General features: G+C 45.7%; 1 protein-coding gene across 3 annotated transcripts in view; it reads right to left on the bottom strand.

Annotated features, from left to right (window-relative positions):
* MGMT (O-6-methylguanine-DNA methyltransferase) overlaps positions 1-8,947 on the bottom strand; it is a 137,773-nt gene extending 128,826 nt beyond the window's left edge. For 2 of the 3 annotated variants that reach the window (XM_085583008.1, XM_077784490.2), the window contains exons 1-2: positions 8,900-8,947; positions 986-1,030 (exon numbers count right to left, since the gene is read on the bottom strand). In XM_085583008.1, the coding sequence (XP_085439134.1) occupies positions 986-1,009 (24 nt within the window). In that variant the 5' untranslated portion in view covers positions 1,010-1,030; positions 8,900-8,947. Of the gene's footprint in view, positions 1-985; positions 1,031-7,541; positions 7,662-8,899 lie in introns of all 3 variants that reach the window. The other variant, XM_085583007.1, reaches the window with a different exon arrangement.
* Positions 8,948-20,154: the final 11,207 nt, after the last annotated feature.

Raw genomic sequence — 20,154 nt, 5'->3', positions numbered from 1 at the left:
CCACGTGAGAGAGGGGGAAATGAAAAGGTTAGATAATAAATTATTAGTTTCGTGTCACTTGCCAGCTATATCACACCTAGTCTGCAATAAGAGGGAACCAGGGATTCTCCCTCCCCCTGCTAAAAGGTGTTTGCAACTGGAAGATGCATAAATGTAACTAAAGAGATGATGGTTCAAAAGAAAAAAGTGAAGCAAGATTTTATTTACCTGGATTCCTTCCTCAACCATTCTGTTTTAAAAAACAAAACCAATTTGCTTTTGTAGACAAGAGGTAAACAACACAAACCAGCAAAAAACTCCTTTTCTAAGCCACATGACATTATGTAAAGCAGATTAAAACCACAGGAGATGCCACTATTCAGACATTTAGAGCGGTGACAGAAGTTGCCACCAGGAATAGTTAGAAATGCAGGTGTGATTGTACCAGAAGTGTTTTCCTAGAGGAGCACCACTAATGTTACAAAAATAGATACTCCACACACAAAAAAAAAGGGCATTTGTCTCATCAAAGTTCATTTCAACTATTTCATGGAGACAGTTATAGACTAACAATGTGCTGATGCCCTTCTTTCAGCAGAGTAAATTGTCTGAATATTTGGATAAACACCCATGTTTCTTCTTTTGCTGCAATGTCACTGACCTACACTTACATCACTGAAGCATCAAGCCTCCAAATTAAGCCTGTTTTTCAGGGAGGTGTTTATTATTAGGGAATGGAAACAGCAAGAAAAGGGAGAGAGCAGCTCTGTCCTGTTCTTTATGCTCCGTGGCAGATGGATACGTGCTGGGGAAAGGTCCACTGATGCCTGTTACCAACCATGACAGAGCTACAGAGATTTACAATGCAGCATCAATCTTGTCAACTGGATTCCTAATCCTGACTGCTGGGCACTGGGGAAAAAACAAACTATGTTACGTGAACTCTTTTGTAATGCTGGACTTCCAGTGGACACCTCCCTGCAAGGGCATTTTGCTGGAAACTTACTTTTGGAACCAGCCTCGACGCCATCCTGGAGGAAAAAGGCTCCACCTGGAAGGAAAAAAATAAAATAAATTCCCAGTTAGATTGTTAAATCTGAATTCCGCAGGGAGAACTGAATATCCAGAATATCCGCCTCTGGATCAGTTTTTAAACGAGCTCCAAGTTTCGGTACACAGAATTTCCAGAGGGTGTTTTGTTTTTTATTTTTTTTACAAACAACATGGAATTTTAATGTTAAGTCACCCACTTGTCATGAGTGAAACAAAAAAATCAACAGATGGCACATTGAAGAGTTCTTCCACAACAAGCACTGCATAACTCTGATATCTGGAATAAGAATGCCTCAAAAGATAAAAGTATTAATTGAATAATATTTTACAGGCTGTCATGCACTTCTAAGTGACTGAGTAAAATGAAGAGCCTTTTGTGATTTAGGAAATGCCACATTTTAAGGCATGAAAGTGATTTTAAAGCAAGTGATTGTGATATATTCTGGGTTTAAAAGCACAGATTTCACACCACTGTGTACCTAAAACCTTTTAACTTCAATTATTATAATTCTAGCCTTTAACATTATTTATATAATTAAAAATCACAACTGGTTCCTTTTTGCTCTCCCCTTGGAAATAAAGGATATTTCCTATTTCTTTGGCATTTAGCTCCCCCCTCCATGTTTTTTTTTAGTGCCACTCAGCTAATATCACTCTGCCTTTGAAAGATGTGCTATAAACACTGTATTTTTTTTTTTAACCAAGGATATTATGTGCCAAAGCTCAGCTTCACAATCCTGACTCACAGCCAGCCTCGATGGGAACTGCTCCACTTAAATCAGGGAATCACCACTCCATGGGCAGGGATAACTGTATCCACTTCAGGAATGGTAAATCTCTTAAGAATGAAATTAAATGAACATCCCAGGCTTTGCAAGACCTCTCCTTGAAGTCCAAGGCACTGACAGAACACATGGCCACTTCCCAGCTACTTAAAACCAAACAGCAACATTCAATCTTAATATTGCATCTTCCTTAAGGATTTAAAATTAGGATGAATAATTAGTATTTTACCTCTAGTAACAAGGCAGGCAATGCAAAGGGAACTCTGCATTTTGAAATGCAGGTCAGGTAGATGAGTACTCTAATAGAACTACTTAAAATATCTGTGACAGAGCTAAAAATAAAATAGTAATTTACTTCTATCATCAGTTCAGAGCTGGGTCTTTCAAAGCACCCAGCAACGCTCAGGTTTTTTAGATCTTCCTGGAGGGCAAAGCTGAAATCTTTCCTTTAACAATCAGATTTATCCTGAAGCTCATTTCAAACCCTGGTGGAACTCCACCTGCTCACCCAACCAGGCCTTCCTTGGGTGACCAGAATTTGTGTAAAACCAGCCACGTCCAAACCACGGTGGTTGGAAAACTTCTGACAGCCAGGTTGGGAGAAACCATACAAAAAACAACCCTTGGAGAGCCCAACCCATCCCTCCAAAGTGCACCTCAGCCCTGCCAGACTGTCCTGCTGGAGGAGGTCAGTACTTCACGTGGAGCTGAAGGGTTCTTTTTTGACTTTAAAGGCAAAAAGCCAAAACCTCTTTGGAACAACAGCACCCATTGATCAAATTCAGTGGCACCACTTCCATGGTGTGGAAACTGAGGCACCAGAAGCAAACCTGGAAAAACTGAAACTTTCACGTCAGCAATGGCTTCACCAAAAACGGAAAATTCCCTCCTGCATTTGCAGAGTGGAATAAACTGAAGGGATTAACGAGCAGTACGGGAAAAATTAATAGTCGACAATCCTCACTAGCTCAGAGCTGCCAAGGACCAGTGATATCCATCTCCATCTCTCCTGCCTCAGCTTCCCTTGGCCACTCCAGCAAGATGTTCCCAACCTCTGCTCCCACCCAGGAGCTGTGCTGAGGGAGCAGGATGCTCCCAGGACACCTGAAGATACACAAACACCTGTAGGTGCTGAACAGTGCAGGAAGCAAACACTTCACAGTGCCACCCTGTGAGCATCCCGAACCTCTGGATATGTCACCAGGCCAAAAAGGTGAAGAAAAGTCAGAGGTGACATCAAGAATAGATCCTTGCAGGGCAGGAAATTCTTCAGCCATGTTCTGATGATGATCTAGAACAGAAGTCCTTGGGCTTTGAGATATTTTCCTGCTTTTTTTCCCTCAGGACTGCAGCCTGACGAGTACATGTGATAGCAGTAAGAACTTGGATTAATAAAAAGCATTTTTTCTCAGTTCATCAACTTTTAAACACTAAAGGAAGATTCTCCTTGAAGGATAAGTCCTCGGGACCCTCAACAGAACACTCTGCTTCAGCACTAAAATTAAAAACCAGCCATTACACCAAGTGACTATACGAACAAAATTCCGTATGAAAACATTTAAAGTACATTAGATTTTTGGTCAAGATGAAAGCCTGGGAAAAAAAAAAAAATCCAGCAATCTATTCTAATTGGGTTCCCATGGTAACTGTACAATTGGGTTTTTCAGTATAACATCCCAAAGGCCCAATGCACACTTGTAAAATATACTTCAAACAGCCGGAATTGTTTTTACATTACAGCACTCCCAGGAAGATCAATTACTATACATCCCCACCCTAACTATTAGTGGCAGGAGATGTTAACACTATTGGCCATATTAACATAAGTCATGTAAAAAACCCCACATATCACCATCATTATATAAAACTAATTACACACTTCAGATTCATCAAACACGTTCCGAGTAATAAACCAATACCAGTCTTGTCACCAGATCATGTTTACTGAATGCAAGAAATCAACCCCAAATATATGCCAAAGCATTTTTGCTTCTCATATTGATCCCAAGGATAAACAGAATCAATCATTAATAATTACATTATAAGATGACCCAGAGGGTTAATCATATTCTTAGAAAGTCTCGCTGTGGAATCAAATATAATGGCACAAAAAGGCAACTGAAATGCATTTAAATCCAGGGCCAGCTGCATTAACAATAATATAAAATAAAGTACATTAAACTCGTGCAATCAGTGAAAATAGTATTATTGGTGTGTTAAAAAAAAATAATGAAACAAGCATTTTTTTACTTCCCTGGGAGGGTGGGCAGCCCTGGCACAGGATGCCCAGAGCAGCTGTGGCTGCCCCTGGATCCCTGGCAGTGCCCAAGGCCAGGCTGGACACTGGGGCTTGGAGCACCTGGGACAGTGGAACTATCTGTTCCTGGGTGTGGGAACAGATGTTCTTTAAGGTCCCTTCCAACCAAACCATTCTGGGAGCCCATGATTTATTTTAAAGGTTTGTTTCAGCTCAAGCACTTTGGACCTCAGTTTCACCTTCCTAAAGCACAACCCTGGCCACAGAGCCAGACTTTACTTCCACCCCACTGCCTAAACCTCCAAGTTAAAAGGTAATGAATCCAAACTGGATTCAAAACCAATTAATTCCTTTATATTTCAGAAAAAGAAAACCAAAACAAAAAATCCCAAACCAACAACTGTGGCCAGCTTGAATAAACTCCACCAACGATAAATCTTCGCATTTCACCGAGTCAACCAAGAACCAGAGGTATTTCTGGTGTCAACAGGAGACTGTGCAAGGGATTTCCCTTTTCCCACACCCTTCCCACTATACCTTGCTCATCCTTGAACCCAGCAGAGCACAGTGCATGGATTGTGGAATTTCGGGAGCCGTTTCTACACAACAGGGGTGACAGCAGAATTGTCCTGTCCCCACCACCGGCCCAGGCTGCCCAAGCAGGCTCGTGCTGCCCGTGTACTGCCACATGCTGAACACTCATCTGCTGGTTTTATGATGTGAAACAGAAAACTTAATCTTTTAACAGGGCCCTAAGTATAGTTTAGGTGTTTATTAAAAAGTGTAACTCATTAACAGACCTTCTGCACACTTGAATGTACAAACAAGCCAAGATAAGAGCGTTGTTTGCCTTGTGCTGACTGATCTAAAGCACTCAGATAATTTCAGTATTCCTGATGATGATTATGCAGCAGCAGCATTGACAAGGCAGCACTAATTCTTGCTATCTGCTAATGCAGGGTTACCTGGAGGGACCTAAATCTGCACGTAGAGCACTGAGATGGCAGAATTCACACAAGAAAACAGCTCTGACTCCAGTGGACTGTGCTAATATATGTATTAAAATACTGATTGCATTCATCTGCACCAAAAGGTGGCATTTGTGTAAAAATGAAAAGCTAAAATGCATCCATCAGGTCAATACTCAAATTATTATTTATTCCCCACTGCCACGCTGTCAAGACTCCAGTCCACTGGACAATGCTGCTATTTTAATATTTAACTCCTATTTCACTCAAAAAGCAGAGAAAAAGTCAGAACCTTTGCTTTAATGAACTCTCCTCTTCTTTGCAATCAAAGGTGACTTGCTCAGGTATTTTTAATAACCTTCAGAATCTCTGCTGCATCAGGGAGAATTTCAGCTGCACATCCAAGTTTTACAAGTGACATGAAAAGATACCTGAAACTATCTGTATCATTTCATTTGGCCCAGAATAAATCAATGCTCCTGACAGCCACCAGGACATGGTAATTTAGCTGTGTAGATATAAAATAGTAAATAAGGAAGCAACTCAAAAAAGGATTAGCAAAATGCATAATAGCGATATTCCAAATAACTTTGACAATTACTCAACTTTATTAAAATCCAAACCCACACAAGCTTTATTTGCATTCAATACATTTTACATTTTAAGCAGTTGCCTGAACCATAAGCAGCTCAGTTTTAAAACTGCATTTTGCATTTATGAAGAGTACTTCAGCACAGGTTTAGTTTTATAGTTTGGTTGTTCCTCCAGCTGCGTGTTAAACTTCATGCTGGCCCAAGCACACCTGCGGTGGGTGATATGTCAGAAATACTAAATTCAACAGGAGTTTTTCCTTCCATTAGGAGGATTTTACCCATTATACCTTCAGATAAATCAGCACAATTACCAACCAGTACCATTCCCAGCTATCAGCAGAGGGAGGGGATTCAGGCCTGGAATTCTGCTGTAAGGACACTGCGCTTTTCACTTTTTAATTACAGCATTAATGAAGTTAAAGCTCCCAAACCTATTCCGAACACATTCTGGAACCTGTTGCTACCAAAAAGATTCCAAACCCAAAATTAAAACTTCATCCTCCATTTTCCCATCAGTTACATTCTCCTCACCAGTCCAGATATCTTATGAACACTGGGTAAACGAGAGAATTGCACAATCCGTCAATAAAATAAACGTATTTTCGACTCCTGTCCAGATGACTCAAGTTGTCAGTAAAAACTGCCACCAGCGCTGCGCTTGCAGAAAAATGTCCATAAATGCATTATTGCGACTGGCAGATCGATGTCCATAATAAAAACAAATAGAGTTAACAAGTGCTGGCTCCTCCGAGTTATGCCACGGCTGGGATGTGTATCCAGCTTCCCTGACAACTTCTGGGAACGGGCAGTGCCAGCTCCACAAGCTGGAGCATTGAGATGCAGGAAATCCCTGCAGTGACAGAGAGAATATGAATGCCTGCAGGATGGATTTAGAAGCTCCGTGCATTCAGAATTTGAGGTGGGAATGGAACTCCTGCCCAGAAGGATGAACCCTTGATCCATCATCATACTGGGAAGGAATTCCTGGCTGGGAGGGTGGGCAGCCCTGGCACAGGGTGCCCAGAGCAGCTGTGGCTGCCCCTGGATCCCTGGCAGTGCCCAAAGCCAGGCTGGACACTGGGGCTGGAGCAGCTGGGACAGTGGGAGGGGAAAAGGGTGGGATTTAAGGTCACTTCCAGCCCAAACCATTCTTTGATATTACTCTGTGAACTATGACATAATAACTCACCAGCAGAAAGGCTTTTTCTTTCAGAAATCAAGTGCAATTTAGGTCAGCTGTATCCCAGGAAGAATAGCTGACTAGTCTGGATGCTGCTGTTTAATTTTGACACCCCAACACACCTGGATCTCCAATTTGTTCCCATGAAGCTCTTCCAGCACCAACACCTGAACAACCACTCTGCAACCCCACAGGTGAGGATGCCACCAGAGGAGGAGGACAAGGAAATTACACACTGCCAGTCCAGCCAGCACCCTGAGGGTTAATTCACAAGCATCAGCTGTTCTCAGTCCTCCAAAACCGTTATTGTATAGGAAAAAAACCCCGAAAACACTACAAAACCAGCAAAGGACTTCTGGCATTACTGCTCCTTCAAGGTATTTCCCCTGTCACCAGTTTAACCAGAACTGCTCAGGTGCAACCTTTCCAGCTCAGGCACACTTCCCATAACAAACATCCTGCTTTTCCTGCACAAGTCCTTAACTCAGCCATTCGGGGCAACCCCAGGAATCCTCCCAAAGGGCAGCAGCTTCTCCTCCAGGCCCTGATCCCCTCAGTGATGCCATGAACTGATCCTCTGCATAGGTGAAGCATTAAACTGTGGTGACAAGTTAATTACAGAGTTATCAAGAGGTAAAGCAGCCACGGTAACACAAGTTGCTCTCTAACTACAACGGTTTCCTATAGAGCTTCTGTTCTCTTGCTGGAATAATTGGTGTAATGAACCTTTCATGGGCCAGAATGCAGACAGGAATTGCTAAAGCCGCCTCGCAAGCTCACACAGCCACATCTTTTTCCTGCTGAAACCTGAAGATTTTGGTAGAACTGTCCACATTCAGAACATTTCTGTTAGAAAACAAAGCAAACAAAACTTTTACTAGGAAAAGATTATGTCACAGACTGACACATTCACAAGAAAATGATGGTTTTAGACATTTCCTACATTGAAAGGGTGGATTTTGCCCCAGAGAAAGTAAGTCCACATCCCCAACTTTAGTCCCCAGTGCATCAGGGAGACAGGCAGTGCTTGGAGGCCAAAACCTTCATCAGATTTACAAGGGAACTCTGTCATTCCAACAAACCCCTCCAAATGATGAGCCTTGTGCAGGGTTGGCACAAGCCTGGGCACAAAAGGTGGCTGAGAAATTACTGTCACAGCACCCATGTAATGCCCCAGTATTGAAAACTGAGACTTTTCAAACTGGAACATTGCAGAGACTGCACCTCACCATTCAATAAGAGCTCCACTCCACAAAAATAAGATACACATCACCACAAATATGGTTTATTTGGGAGGGGCACATAAATTAAACAGCTTTTTACATTTACCATGCTTTAAAATCTGCATGCAATTACATTATTGCAGTTACTTTAAAACATCTCAAGAGCTTGGCTTTTATATCAGTGCTGAAAGGATATTTTTAGATTAATATTAATTTGCTCTGCATTAGGGTTAGGCTGGGAGGGTCCACAGGAGCCCACGTGGTGCCATCCCCGAGCACATGGCACAGCACGGCGCTAAGATCCTTCTGGAATATTCCCGGCGAGGAAAACTCTAAAACCACCCTGGGCAGGCTGCTGGGCGATGGTTTAGGTGCAGTTTACCCGCTCGGAGCACATCCAGCAGCACTGCCGCCTGCCCACCGCATCCACGGCCGCGCCCGGGGCACAGAATGCGCCCGGGATGCTCCAGGGACGGAACCAGCCCTTCGCAGAACATTTTGGAGATTCACCAAAACCCGCTGTCAGCCCATCCTGCTGCCATCCATCCTCCCTTCCCCAGCACTGTTCGGAGGAAAACCAGCACGTTTTCGGAGGCCGGGTTCCCCTGCAGCCCCGGCGGGTTTGCGCTGCCCCGGCTAGAGCATCATCCCCCGCTCCCCAGGCCGGGCTGCCCAGCCTCCCGGCCTCTCCCAGGCTGTCCCTGAGCTCCCAGGCTGTCCCTGAGCTCCCCGGCTGTCCCTGAGCTCCCCGGCTGTCCCTGAGCTCCCAGGCTGTCCCTGAGCTCCCCGGCTGTCCCTGAGCTCCCCGGCTGTCCCAGTCTCTCCCAGTCGGTCCCTGAGTGTGCCCCGCGCTCTCCGCACCTGCCCCGGCCCGGCCGCTCCGCACAGGCCGCGCTGCCGGGGCGGGGCCGCGGCCGCCGGAAGGCGCAGCCGGGCGGGGGAAGGGAAGAGGCAGAGCCGGGGACTGCCGGGGGCTCCGGGGGGCTCCGGGAGAGCCCGGGCCCTGCTACGGGGGGATCCGGGAGAGCCCAGGCCCTGCTCCGGGAGAGCCCGGGCACTGCTCCGGGAGAACCTGGGCTGTGCTCCGGGGGGATCCATGAGAACCTGGGCTGTGCTCCGGGGGGATCCAGGAGAACCTGGGCTCTGCTCCGGGGGGATCCATGAGAACCTGGGCTGTGCTCCGGGGGGATCCAGGAGAGCCCGGGCCCTGCTCTGGGTGGATCCATGAGAACCTGGGCTGTGCTCCGGGGGGATCCAGGAGAACCTGGGCTCTGCTCCGGGGGGATCCAGGAGAACCTGGGCTCTGCTCCGGGGGGATCCAGGAGAACCTGGGCTCTGCTCCGGGGGGATCCATGAGAACCTGGGATGTGCTCCGGGGGGGATCCAGGAGAACCTGGGCTGTGCTCCGGGGGGATCCGGGAGAACCTGGGCTCTGCTCTGGGTGGGATCCATGAGAACCTGGGCCGTGCTCCGGGGGGATCCGGGAGAACCTGGGCCGTGCTCCGGGGGGATCCATGAGAACCTGGGCTGTGCTCTGGGTGGGATCCATGAGAACCTGGGCCGTGCTCCGGGGGGATCCATGAGAACCTGGGCTGTGCTCTGGGTGGGATCCATGAGAACCTGGGCTCTGCTCCCCACCGGTGCGGCCTGGCTGGGGCTGCAGGCCGGGCTGGGCTGCACGTGTGAGGAAAACACGGAATTGTGTAAAAATCCAGCCCAAACCCAGAATTGTGTAAAAATCCATCCCAAAACCAGCGATGTGTGCGCTGACACAGCCAGGGGTGTTTGTCTGGGGAGGAGCAGCTCCAGGGAGAGCTCCGAGCCCCCTTGCAGTGCTTAGCTCCACCAGAGCTGGACTTGGGATAAGGGATGGAGGCACAGGATACAGGGAATGGCTTTAAACTGGAACTGGGATTTAGATGGGAAATTGGGGAAGAAATTGTTCCCTGGGAGGGTGTGTAAGGCCCTGGCACAGCTGGGGCTGACCCTGGATCCCTGGCTGTGCCCAAGGCCAGGCTGGACACTGGGGCTGGAGCAGCTGGGACAGTGGGAGGGGTCCCTGCCATGGCAGGGGTGGCACTGGATGAGTTTTAAGGTCCCTTCCCACCCAAACCAGGCTGGAATTTGGGATTTGCAAAGTTATGAGTTAAAGGTGGGGGCAGAGAGTTAGTAGCTAATGTAGAAGGAGAAGCATTTGGTAAATAGGGTTCCTAAAAGGAGACATGGAGGAGATAAAAAGGAGTAAAGTGCCTGAGAAAAGTGAACTTGCATTTTTTTTCCTTCATTTGAGGAAATAAAACTCAACAGGATTTGAAATGCCAGCAGAGTTTGCAGCAAGCAACCACTGGTTTTCAAGCTGGAGAATCTTTCAGAGTCTCAATCTGAGTTACATCAGCAAAAATTTTATGAGTTTCTCAATTTTGAGTTTATATGATTCAGAAACTGTCCCAAAATGAAGGAATCCACTCAGGAAGGATCAGAACAATATTTAAAAAGTCATTGCAGAATTCAGGAAATCCTTTTTTTTCATAGGGAAAATTTGTAAATAAATACAGAACTAACAGCATTGAGGTAGTGTCTGTGTGTTAAATCAATTTCTAGAAGAAGTAGAAAATAAATGTAAAATATGGTCCAAAGTGCAGAAGGTTCCCCAATACATTTGAAAATAGTTACACTGGAGCAACTGCTGAGAAAATGAAGTTTTTCCCTAGTTCTAATGAAGCTTGGATTTATACTCAGTTAAAAGGTGCTGCCACTGCATGTCCATACAAAGGCAGTGGCTTATGGGAGGTTGATCCTTCTTTAAATAAAAATCAAGCTCTGTACTGGATGGGATACCCTAGAAATAGTTATTCTGAACTGGCTGGAATATTCTCTCTATCCTGATATCCTTGTCAGAAAAGTAGCCAGTTCCTGAAACTTTATTGTATGGAAGCCTCCCCAAAATACATATTAATATTCTCTGCCTCCTCTCCCAAGGTGATCTCCTTATTGCCTGGAGCATGAAAATTGATTATCTTTAATATGATTTTAGTTTGCATTATAACAGGCTTCAATAGGGAATGTAAAATATCCAGATTTCCTTAAATCCTACCATCTTGGGCTTTGGTGGTGGATCCACAAGTTGGGTGTTTGCACTATAAAGGAAAGTTTCTCTGTGCTGTTTCAAACTTTGCTGCACTGGAACTTGATGAAGTGTCACGTATTCCTGTTTATAAATGAGGTGAAAAAGGTGCTTCTGACCAGTGTTCACTCTGCCCTCAGAATTATGAAAATTTTATTCAAATCTCTGACCCTTCTGCTGCCCAAATTTGGATCTTTGTCGCTTCAAGTACCATTTCAAGCACTTGGATTTCAGTCCTTCAGCAATGAGGGACAGTCCCTTGTTAGATGTGTCTAATTTCCTGCCTAGAAGAATTCCAGCATTCAGCGATGACACATCCAGTCTAGTTAACTAATACTGAAGCTTGTGAGTGAATTTTCATAACCCTAATCCAGTAAGAAGGTCCAAAATTTCTAAAACTTTTTCAAGTCATGTCCAATATCTTTGTTTTTCATTCCAGGCATTTTCTCTCAGTCTTCATTTTACTTAAGCCTGCTGCTTATAAGGCATTGCATTTGCTTTCAGTTCTTTACTTTATTTGTTATTAATTGCCATTTAATGTGGCATTTTCAGGGACAGGATGATATTTCCCCAGGACTGGAACATCTGTCTTCCAGCACCAGCACGTGAATTTGCTTACAAGTAAACCAAGGCTTGAACCAACACATGAACTTTTCAATCAAAGATTTTGATGGGGTGGGATGGAAAAACTGAAAAGGAAGGGTTTTATTAAATGCCTTGAGATGTCAATTCACAACTATTTGAGTCTGAATTAAATTCCTTGTTGAGGACTAACCTCTGGAAGCGTCTCCTTTCTGCAACATCTGCTGTGGAGGAGAGGCTTGGGCACTGGAGCTGGAAGGACCCTCTCGCCAGGCAGAGAGACAAACAGATGGAGCCTGGGGAGGATGCAGGATTGCAAATCACTCTGATTTGGACCTCACTTGTAGATCCTTAATTTCCCCCCTGAGAAAATTGTCAGATTGGAGCAGAGGCATAAAATTTTTCTGCCTTTGTGTGTATGTGCCTTACTGAGTCAGAGGCTGGCCTGGAGCACTTCCTCTGCTCCTCCGGCCTCTCTTCAGCTGCAGAGAGCCCCAGCAATGTCACCTGGTGTGAGTTCACTTCAACCAGTAAATAAGGCTTGCCTTGCACTCTTAGAATCACCAGGAAAAACTGAAAAAAAAGAGAGCAGGCTGAACGAAACCAGAAACTGTGGTTGCCTTTGCCAAGACGCTTGTGTTTTCTCAACAGCAGGGATGTGTCTTGCAAATTTAAATCTGGAAATGTTCCTGTCCATGCAGAGCTGGGCACGTTATGTGCTTTAATTGGCCCTGAAGGAGAGTGTGTGTGTGTGTGAAAACACTCCCAGTCCGGTTTCTTAACAGGATTTGAATAATAGAAGTAATCTCTGACACTAAACTTTTGTTTGCAGCATACTGGGAGCTGGTCTCTGTGTTTTAATTGATGTGAAATGCTGGGAAACACCTGGGTCACTGGAAATCACTGGGAAATTGAGCTTGATGGGTGTATGAGTTAAATTTTGATGGCTTGGGTTGTGGTCTGTATGTAAGAAAAGAGGTCCAAGGGTTGTTCTAAAGATGTGCCATTTTCTGGGGCTCACCCCGCAGTCTGGGTCAGAGCAGTTGAGGCGTTTCAAACCTGCATAATTCTTTAAATTCAAGGGAATTCAGGTAAAAATATATACATCTTAACTTGCCATTATCTTTGAAATATTATGTAACCCTCACTAATTAAATCTTGTTTCTCTCGCTCTTCCCCCAAAATATTCTCTAAATTTACTCGATACCACTTTTGACGTGGAAGCACAGAGTCATCTCTATTGAGAAAAACAAAGAGTAAAGTATGAGTTAGGATATATTGAGCAGGAATACAAGTGGTTCCTGTGCTGGAGAGGAAGGAAGTTGGGTGGTTCGAGGTGTAGAATTACTGGTAAGTTAAGAATATGTATTTTAGTAGGCAGAGCATTTTCAGTACTTATGAAGAAGCTTGGGTTCGGGAGAAATATGATTTCCTGTAATCAAGGTGCTGGGAGTTGTTTGCCAGCTACTAATGCCTTTAGGGAAATCTCGTAGCAAAGCGTGTAAATGAAAGGGATATTAGCAGAGATTGGCTGCATTTTCTATAGGGCAAAACTGTAAAAACTTATGGTGTTTCATATGCCCTGCTTCAGGTGCTTTAGTTATCTCCTGGCTGCTCTATTCCAGAAGTTGTTGGAAAATGTTTTGACAAATATTGGTGAAGCTAACCCAGTGTAAATTTTATCTGTTGTGGTACAGAGAAATTTGTGTGGTAAAAAAAAACTTATAAATGTTAAATAAGAGGAATTTTGGGTCAATAAGGCCACTGATAAAACTCCTGTTAAATTAAGTGTGCCTGGAGTCCTATATTTAGTGAAGCTATTGCCAAATTCCAGCAAGGCTCAAGCATTTCCAATAATTATTACGGCAAAATTTACAGCATATATTTTTTTCCTATTGACATATTAAGAATATTTGTGAGAGAACACATCCTTCAGGGGACTTGGTGATTGTAGCCTGGGTAGAGATGTGCCCAGCCTCGTAATCACTGTCAATTATTTGAGAAATGACAGAACCACTGAGGGGTTTGGGTGGGAAGGGACTTTAAAGATCCCCCAGGGCCAGCCCTGCTGTGGCAGGGACACCTTCTACTGTCCCAGACTGCTCCAAGGCCTGTCCAACCTGGTCTTGGGCACTGCCAGGGATCCAGGGGCAGCCACAGCTGCTCTGGGAACAATTCCTACTTCCCAATACCTAGCCCTACCCTCCTGCTTAAGGCCATTCCCTTTTATCCTATCTCTACATGCTCTTGTGAAAATATCCCTGATAATTCCCTTTATTTTGGATGAGGTTTCCTCTCTCCATCTCTCCCTGTGCCATGGGCAGGTGAGGTGCCAGCTGTGCATTCACAGAACTCACGGCATCCATTCCTTGGCAGGGACAGACCTGTGCGTTTGCTGGGAGAGGCTGGAAATCAAATCAGGTTAATTCCTTTTGGTCCCTCTCACCAGGCCGCGTGTGCACGTGTGGGGTTGTGTGGAGTCACATATTGCATTCCTAGAATTGAATCCACTTGGAGTTGGTCCTAATGTGCCTCTTGCACCGGAGGAAATGGATATTACGCTTGCTGGGTTGAAACGTGCGCTCAAATGCATTGGGAGTTTGATACTATTTTTCAAACTGCCAAATAGATAATGTCAGAACATTTCTGAAATGGGATCCTAACATCAAGATATACGGCACCAATCAGCTCACATCAGGCAAAGTACAGCGTAAAGCCGGGGATGGAGGAAACTACTGCAGAATTTCCATTTTCATTCCCTATGTCAACAGCTTTGTAACTTACCTAGTAGATTGTTTTATGCTTTCCAGACATATTCTCAGTAGACCACAAACACTACATTCAGCTCAGCCTTCAGAACCCAAAGAATTAGATATGCTGTAGTTTATGAAATGGATGTTTATGAAAGTATCCTTTGTTTGAATTGCTGGAAAACCCAACATGAATTCAAACTTTGACAGCGTAAGCAGAAAATAAGAGGGCCATAGTGATCTCCCAAATGTAGCCTTAACTATTGAGGTTCTCATATTGAAAATGCAATTTTCTGTCTCGATGTTTATGAATGTCTTCAAATTCCCTTTCATAATAGCCCCTTTTTGACAGGCCTTTTTCAACTCTGAAATATGAGAAGAAAGGTTGCAGCAGAGTGTAGAATATACCATTACAGGAGGTGCACCTCTGTCCCTCAAGCCGCCCGCGTTCCTTCGCGAGGCAGGGATGATAAATGCACGTGGAGGAGCTTGCAGAGCCCAAGATCCATGGCAGAGAAGCAGGATTCTTTCACTGAATGCCAGGCAGTTTGGATGCTGAAATGCTCTGTGACACTTTAGGGAGCCTGTCTCTGTAAAATGTGTGGATTCTGTGTGATTTTATGAACTGGGTGTAACTCCAGCCTCACAGAATCTTCTGAGTGCTGGCAAACCTCATCACACACTGGCTGAAGGACAGGCAGGACTGTTAACGTGGAATTGCTTTCCACAGGTAGGAATGTGTGGGGTTTTTTGAGAGAGGACCAGCACTGAAGCAATCCGGTTCCCTCTGGATCACCTCTGTGCAGTGTTCACCGTGTCCTGCTGCCTCTGTGAGAATCTGGTGGCAGCTGAGGGAAGAGCTCCTCAGGAGATCCCATGGATGTCCTGCAGCCTGACCAGCTCGAGCGAGGGGGTTCTCTCCTCTGCTCTGGTGGGACCCCTCTTGGAGGCTTGTGTCCACCTTTAGGATGCCCAGCACAAAAAAAGCTGCTGGGATAAATCCAGAGGAGGCCATGGAACTTCTCCAAGGGCTGGAGCTCCTCTGGAGCCAGGCTGGGACACCTGGAGGGGCTCACCTGGAGAGGAGCAGCTCCAGGGAGAGCTCAGAGCCCTTCCAGGGCCTGAAGGGGCTCCAGTAGAGCTGCAGAGGGGCTGGGGACAAGCATGGAGGGACAGGACAAGGGGGAATGACCTTTAGCTGAAGAAGCCTTGGTTAAAATTAGACATTATGAAAAAAATGCTGTCTTCACTTTTTGTCTTAATAACATTTTAACTTAAATAAAATGTGAACTGCGAGGGGACTAGAATCCTGCAAAAACCTAAAATGAAAATAAATGGAAGTGGAAATGTCTTTCTTTTTTTATTTTCTTTCTCTTTCTTTCTTTCTTTCTTTCTTTCTTTCTTTCTTTCTTTCTTTCTTTCCTTTCTTGCTTTCTTTCTTGCTTTCTTTCCCTCTTTCTTTCTCTCTTTCTCTCTTTCCTTTTCCCCCCCCCCCCTCTATTTAGTGTCTCTGTGATATGAGTTGTCCCATAATTGTGGGGAACATACCCAGGGTTGTTCCTGTCCCTCACACCAATCTTGGCTTGGGTCTGGGTTCAGCTCCCCATTCAAGCAGCAGTATGAGTATATAATAGACAAACAGATAAGTAGATAAAATGTTTTATTAATGTGAAAATGGGTGAAATTCCCTTTGGCCTGCTCCCAGAGGGTGCTGATGTCCAGGCTGGGAGCAGGGGAATGCTCTGGCTAACTGAAGCCACGTGCTGGGACATGTCCTGGCTGTGTTCCCACAGCTCTGGGACCTGACATCCCTCCAAAATGCTCCTGAGGCCGTAGTCCAGCAGGTCCAGGTGGCAGGTGCACAGCTGGGCTGGGATGCTCCCCTGTGTCCATCGATGGAGGCAAATCTGTTCCATGCTCAGCTTTCAAAGGTGGTTTAATAATAAACATTGAAATGCCAACTGACCTACAATGGGACAAAAAAAAACAAACAAAAACATTTGTGACATCAAGCACCTTCACATGAAATAATTCAAGTGAACCTGGAGCAGATTTTAAGCATAAGGAGGTCCCTGGGTGGTGAAGGTGGAGATGCACACCTTGGAAAGGTCAGGCAGCTGCTGAAACCTCCACATGCTCCCATTTCTGACAAAAACGAGGTGGAGGCAAAGGCAGCTCCAGAGCCAGCCTGAGGAGGAAGAGGGGACTGTGCCAGTCAAAAGAGAGGAAATATTTCTATTTCTGAAAGTGCTGAAAGGCACCAGCAGTCAGGAGGAGCAGGTGAACGAGTGCTTCGCCTCTGAATTTGCACATGTTTTTTCAAACTTCCCAAATTTCTCCAGTCTCAAGATGCTTCCTGCAAGTTTCTGTCATCTCCTGCCTGGTTTAGCTTTTTCTGGCCTTTATGGAAGCACAGGAGCAAAGCCAGAGGAGTTGAACCCAGTTTAATGGTTGAATAGTTTTTATCCTGCTCTGGAACATGGAGCAGAGATCGTTTTCATTTGTTTATTGTTTCAGCACTGGGCAAATACAAATGTTTCTCTTGCATCCGAGGATATTTTTAATACTGCTTTTTAGATGTTGTTTTGTTTTGCTTGAAACTCCAAATGTATTCTTCCCAGAATTTCTAAGCTCATTCTTTTAATTTTTTTTTCTGAGGGTATCCTGTCAGTTTTTAAATACAGGCTTTTCATGTTGCCAGTGAATTGCTTTGATCTGCAGATGAGAAGTGATGAGGTGCAGTTTCCTCAGTGCTGAACTTTGCCAAGAGTTCTGAGTGTGCCTCTGACGGATCCGAAAAGCGGGAAAAGAAAATTTCTGACTGGACTTTCCAAAGCAAAATCTTTTCCCATTGTCTGAAAGCAAAATGCCCAGAACAATTCTTCTGTGGTTTGGTGGGATGAAAATGAATGGAGGAAAAAAGAACACAAACACAGTTTGATGGATGTTTTCTTTGTTTTATTTATGGAGTAATAGCTGGGAAATAAACTCATATTACTCTCTCTCTGTGTGCCACATCTTCCTCTATTATCATGGGAGCTGCCAAGGTAGGAGCACAGAGGGATAGCTGGGGGAAAAACTTGCCCTGAAGTGGTCTTTAAAAATGAATCCTGAGAAGGACAATATCCAGTGATGCTGCAGGACTGGAAAATAATCCTGGCTGGGCTGGAGGAGGTCTCCAGTCCATCCCTCTTCAGCATCTCCAGACTGCTCAGGGCTTTCCCTCAGTGGGTGTGGAAATCCCCAGGGATGAGGAAGGCTCAGCCCTCCTAGGAAAGACATTTCTCCTGAAAATCCAGAGTTTTGGTGCCTCTCAGTGCCTAAGTTCAGGAAACATAAACATCCCTTGGGGGGAAATGGGCTATTTTGGGCAATTCATGCCAAATTACCCAGTGGGTGGTTGGAATAGGCAGCCCAAGATTATTCCCACAAACACCACAGTTCCTTCAGATTCGGATGAGTGACTCTTTTTAGCTTAACTGCTACTTGAATTCTGCAGCATATTCCAGGGAATAAGTAAATAAAACACCATTCATGCCACGGGATCAGCACACTAATTTATGGCCAGATCTGAAGCCTTTTCCCAAGGCAAAATACAATTAAAGCCAGGCAGAACTTGACCCGAGTGAGCACTTCAGCATTTGATCTGTGAATTTGACTTTTCTGCATTTTTATTATTTTTATACAGTAGTAAAAGTCTTTCTCCTGCTGGATATTTTACATTGTGCTGGATATTGAATTCCTTGCAGCAAAGGCCTCACCTCTTGAAACCTAATCTTATATAACATGCTGTCTAAAGAACTTAATACTTATTGGAATAACAAGTTTAAAAATATATATTTTTAAAGCCTATCCATGACATTTTGTTAACCTGGTTCTAACAGTGGTCCAGCAGGAACAGCAGAGGATGAAAAGCGAGGAACAGGCTGAGATCTAATCTGACCCAACTCATTGATTCCCTCCCTGACCTTGGGTAAGCCTTTTGACCTGCCTGGGCCTCAGTCAACTCAGCTGGAAAATTGGGTAAAGAGTGGAGCCTGTTAGAAAACCATCTTCAATTTGAACAAAGATTTCCCGGAGACCCAAAAAAAGGGAGTGGAGTCATTCCATACAGACATAATTGATTGTGCACTGCTCAAGAATAACATCCTGAGCTGTGGGATACCACGGATGACATCTCATTCGTCCTGCCGTGGCTGGGTGGTCTCTGGGTCCACTTTTCCTGTCTCCAGAGCTGTATTTTCCCTCTCCCAGCATTACTCTGGCTGTGCCTGCCCTCGGTGGGAATGTGGCTCAAACATTGCATCAGCCTAAGAAGGTGGTGGGGAGGAATTATTATTCCTGCTTGGATTGGAGTTACTGAGGTAAATTATTATCCCCAGGATTTAGCGTGATCTGGACTGGTATCACCTGCCATTGTGTCACTAACACATGAAACTGAAACCAGGGATTTACTCAGAATCCATAGAATCATGGAATGGTTTGGGTTGGAAAGGACTTTAAAGCCCATCCAGTGCCCCCCCTGCCATGGCAAGGACACCTCCCACTGTCCCAGCTGCTCCAGCCCCAATGTCCAACCTGGTCTTGGGCACTGCCAGGGATCCAGGGGCAGCCACAGCTGCTCAGGGCACCCTATGCCAAGGCCTGCCCACCCTCTGCAGTTCTTCTGAGGCTTTCCAGAGTACCCTGGCTCTCCCAAGCTAGGATTCCTGCCACTAACCTGCCATTGCCAAGAGGAAGGTCCAGCTGCAATCCCAATGCGAAGCTCAAGCAGGATCCATTTCCAACCAGGATCGATCAGCTTTGCCCACATTCCCCCTTCCTGAGTGGAGCTGCTCATCCCAGCCTGTGCTGGAAGCCCCTCAGAGGGCTGGGAGCCGGGAGAGCCGAGCCAAGGGCACTCCATGGCATGTGGCAATCCAAGGGCACTCCATGGCATGTGGCAATCCAAGGGCACTCCGGGCTGTGTGGCGAGCCAAGGGCACTCCGGGCTGTGTGGCGAGCCAAGGGCACTCTGGCATGTGGTAAACCAAGGGCACTCCATGGCATGCGGAGAACCAAGGGCACTCTGTGGTATTTTGTGAGCCAAGGGCACTCCATGGCATGTGGAAAACCAAGGGCACTGCATGGCATGTGGAAAACCAAGGGCACTCCATGGCATGTGGAGAACCAAGGGCACTCCGTGCCATGTGGAAAACCAAGGGCACTTTGTGGCATATGGCAATCCAAGGGCACTCCGTGGTATTTTGTGAGCCAAGGGCATTCCATGGCATGTGGAGATCTAAGGGCACTCCATGGCATGTGGAGAGCCAAGGACACTCTGTGCCATGTGGAAAACCAAGGGCACTTTGTGGCATGTGGCAATCCAAGGGCACTCTGTGCCATGTGGCAATCCAAGGGCACTCCGTGGCGTGTGGCAATCCAAGGACACTCCGTGCCACGTGGCAATCCAAGGGCACTCTATGCCATGTGGCAATCCAAGGTCACTCTGTGGCATGTGGCAATCCAAGGGCACTCTGCCATGTGGGAATCCAAGGGCACTCCATGGCATATGGCAATCCAAGGGCACTCTGTGCCATGTGGCAATCCAAGGGCACTCTGCCATGTGGCAATCCAAGGGCACTCCATGCCATGTGGCAATCCAAGGGCACTCTGTGCCA

The sequence above is a fragment of the Lonchura striata genome, chromosome 6, assembly GCF_050655825.1.
Source record: "Lonchura striata isolate lonStrDom1 chromosome 6, ASM5065582v1, whole genome shotgun sequence".
Taxonomy (NCBI): domain Eukaryota; kingdom Metazoa; phylum Chordata; class Aves; order Passeriformes; family Estrildidae; genus Lonchura; species Lonchura striata.
This window is presented reverse-complemented; position numbering and strand designations above follow the sequence as displayed.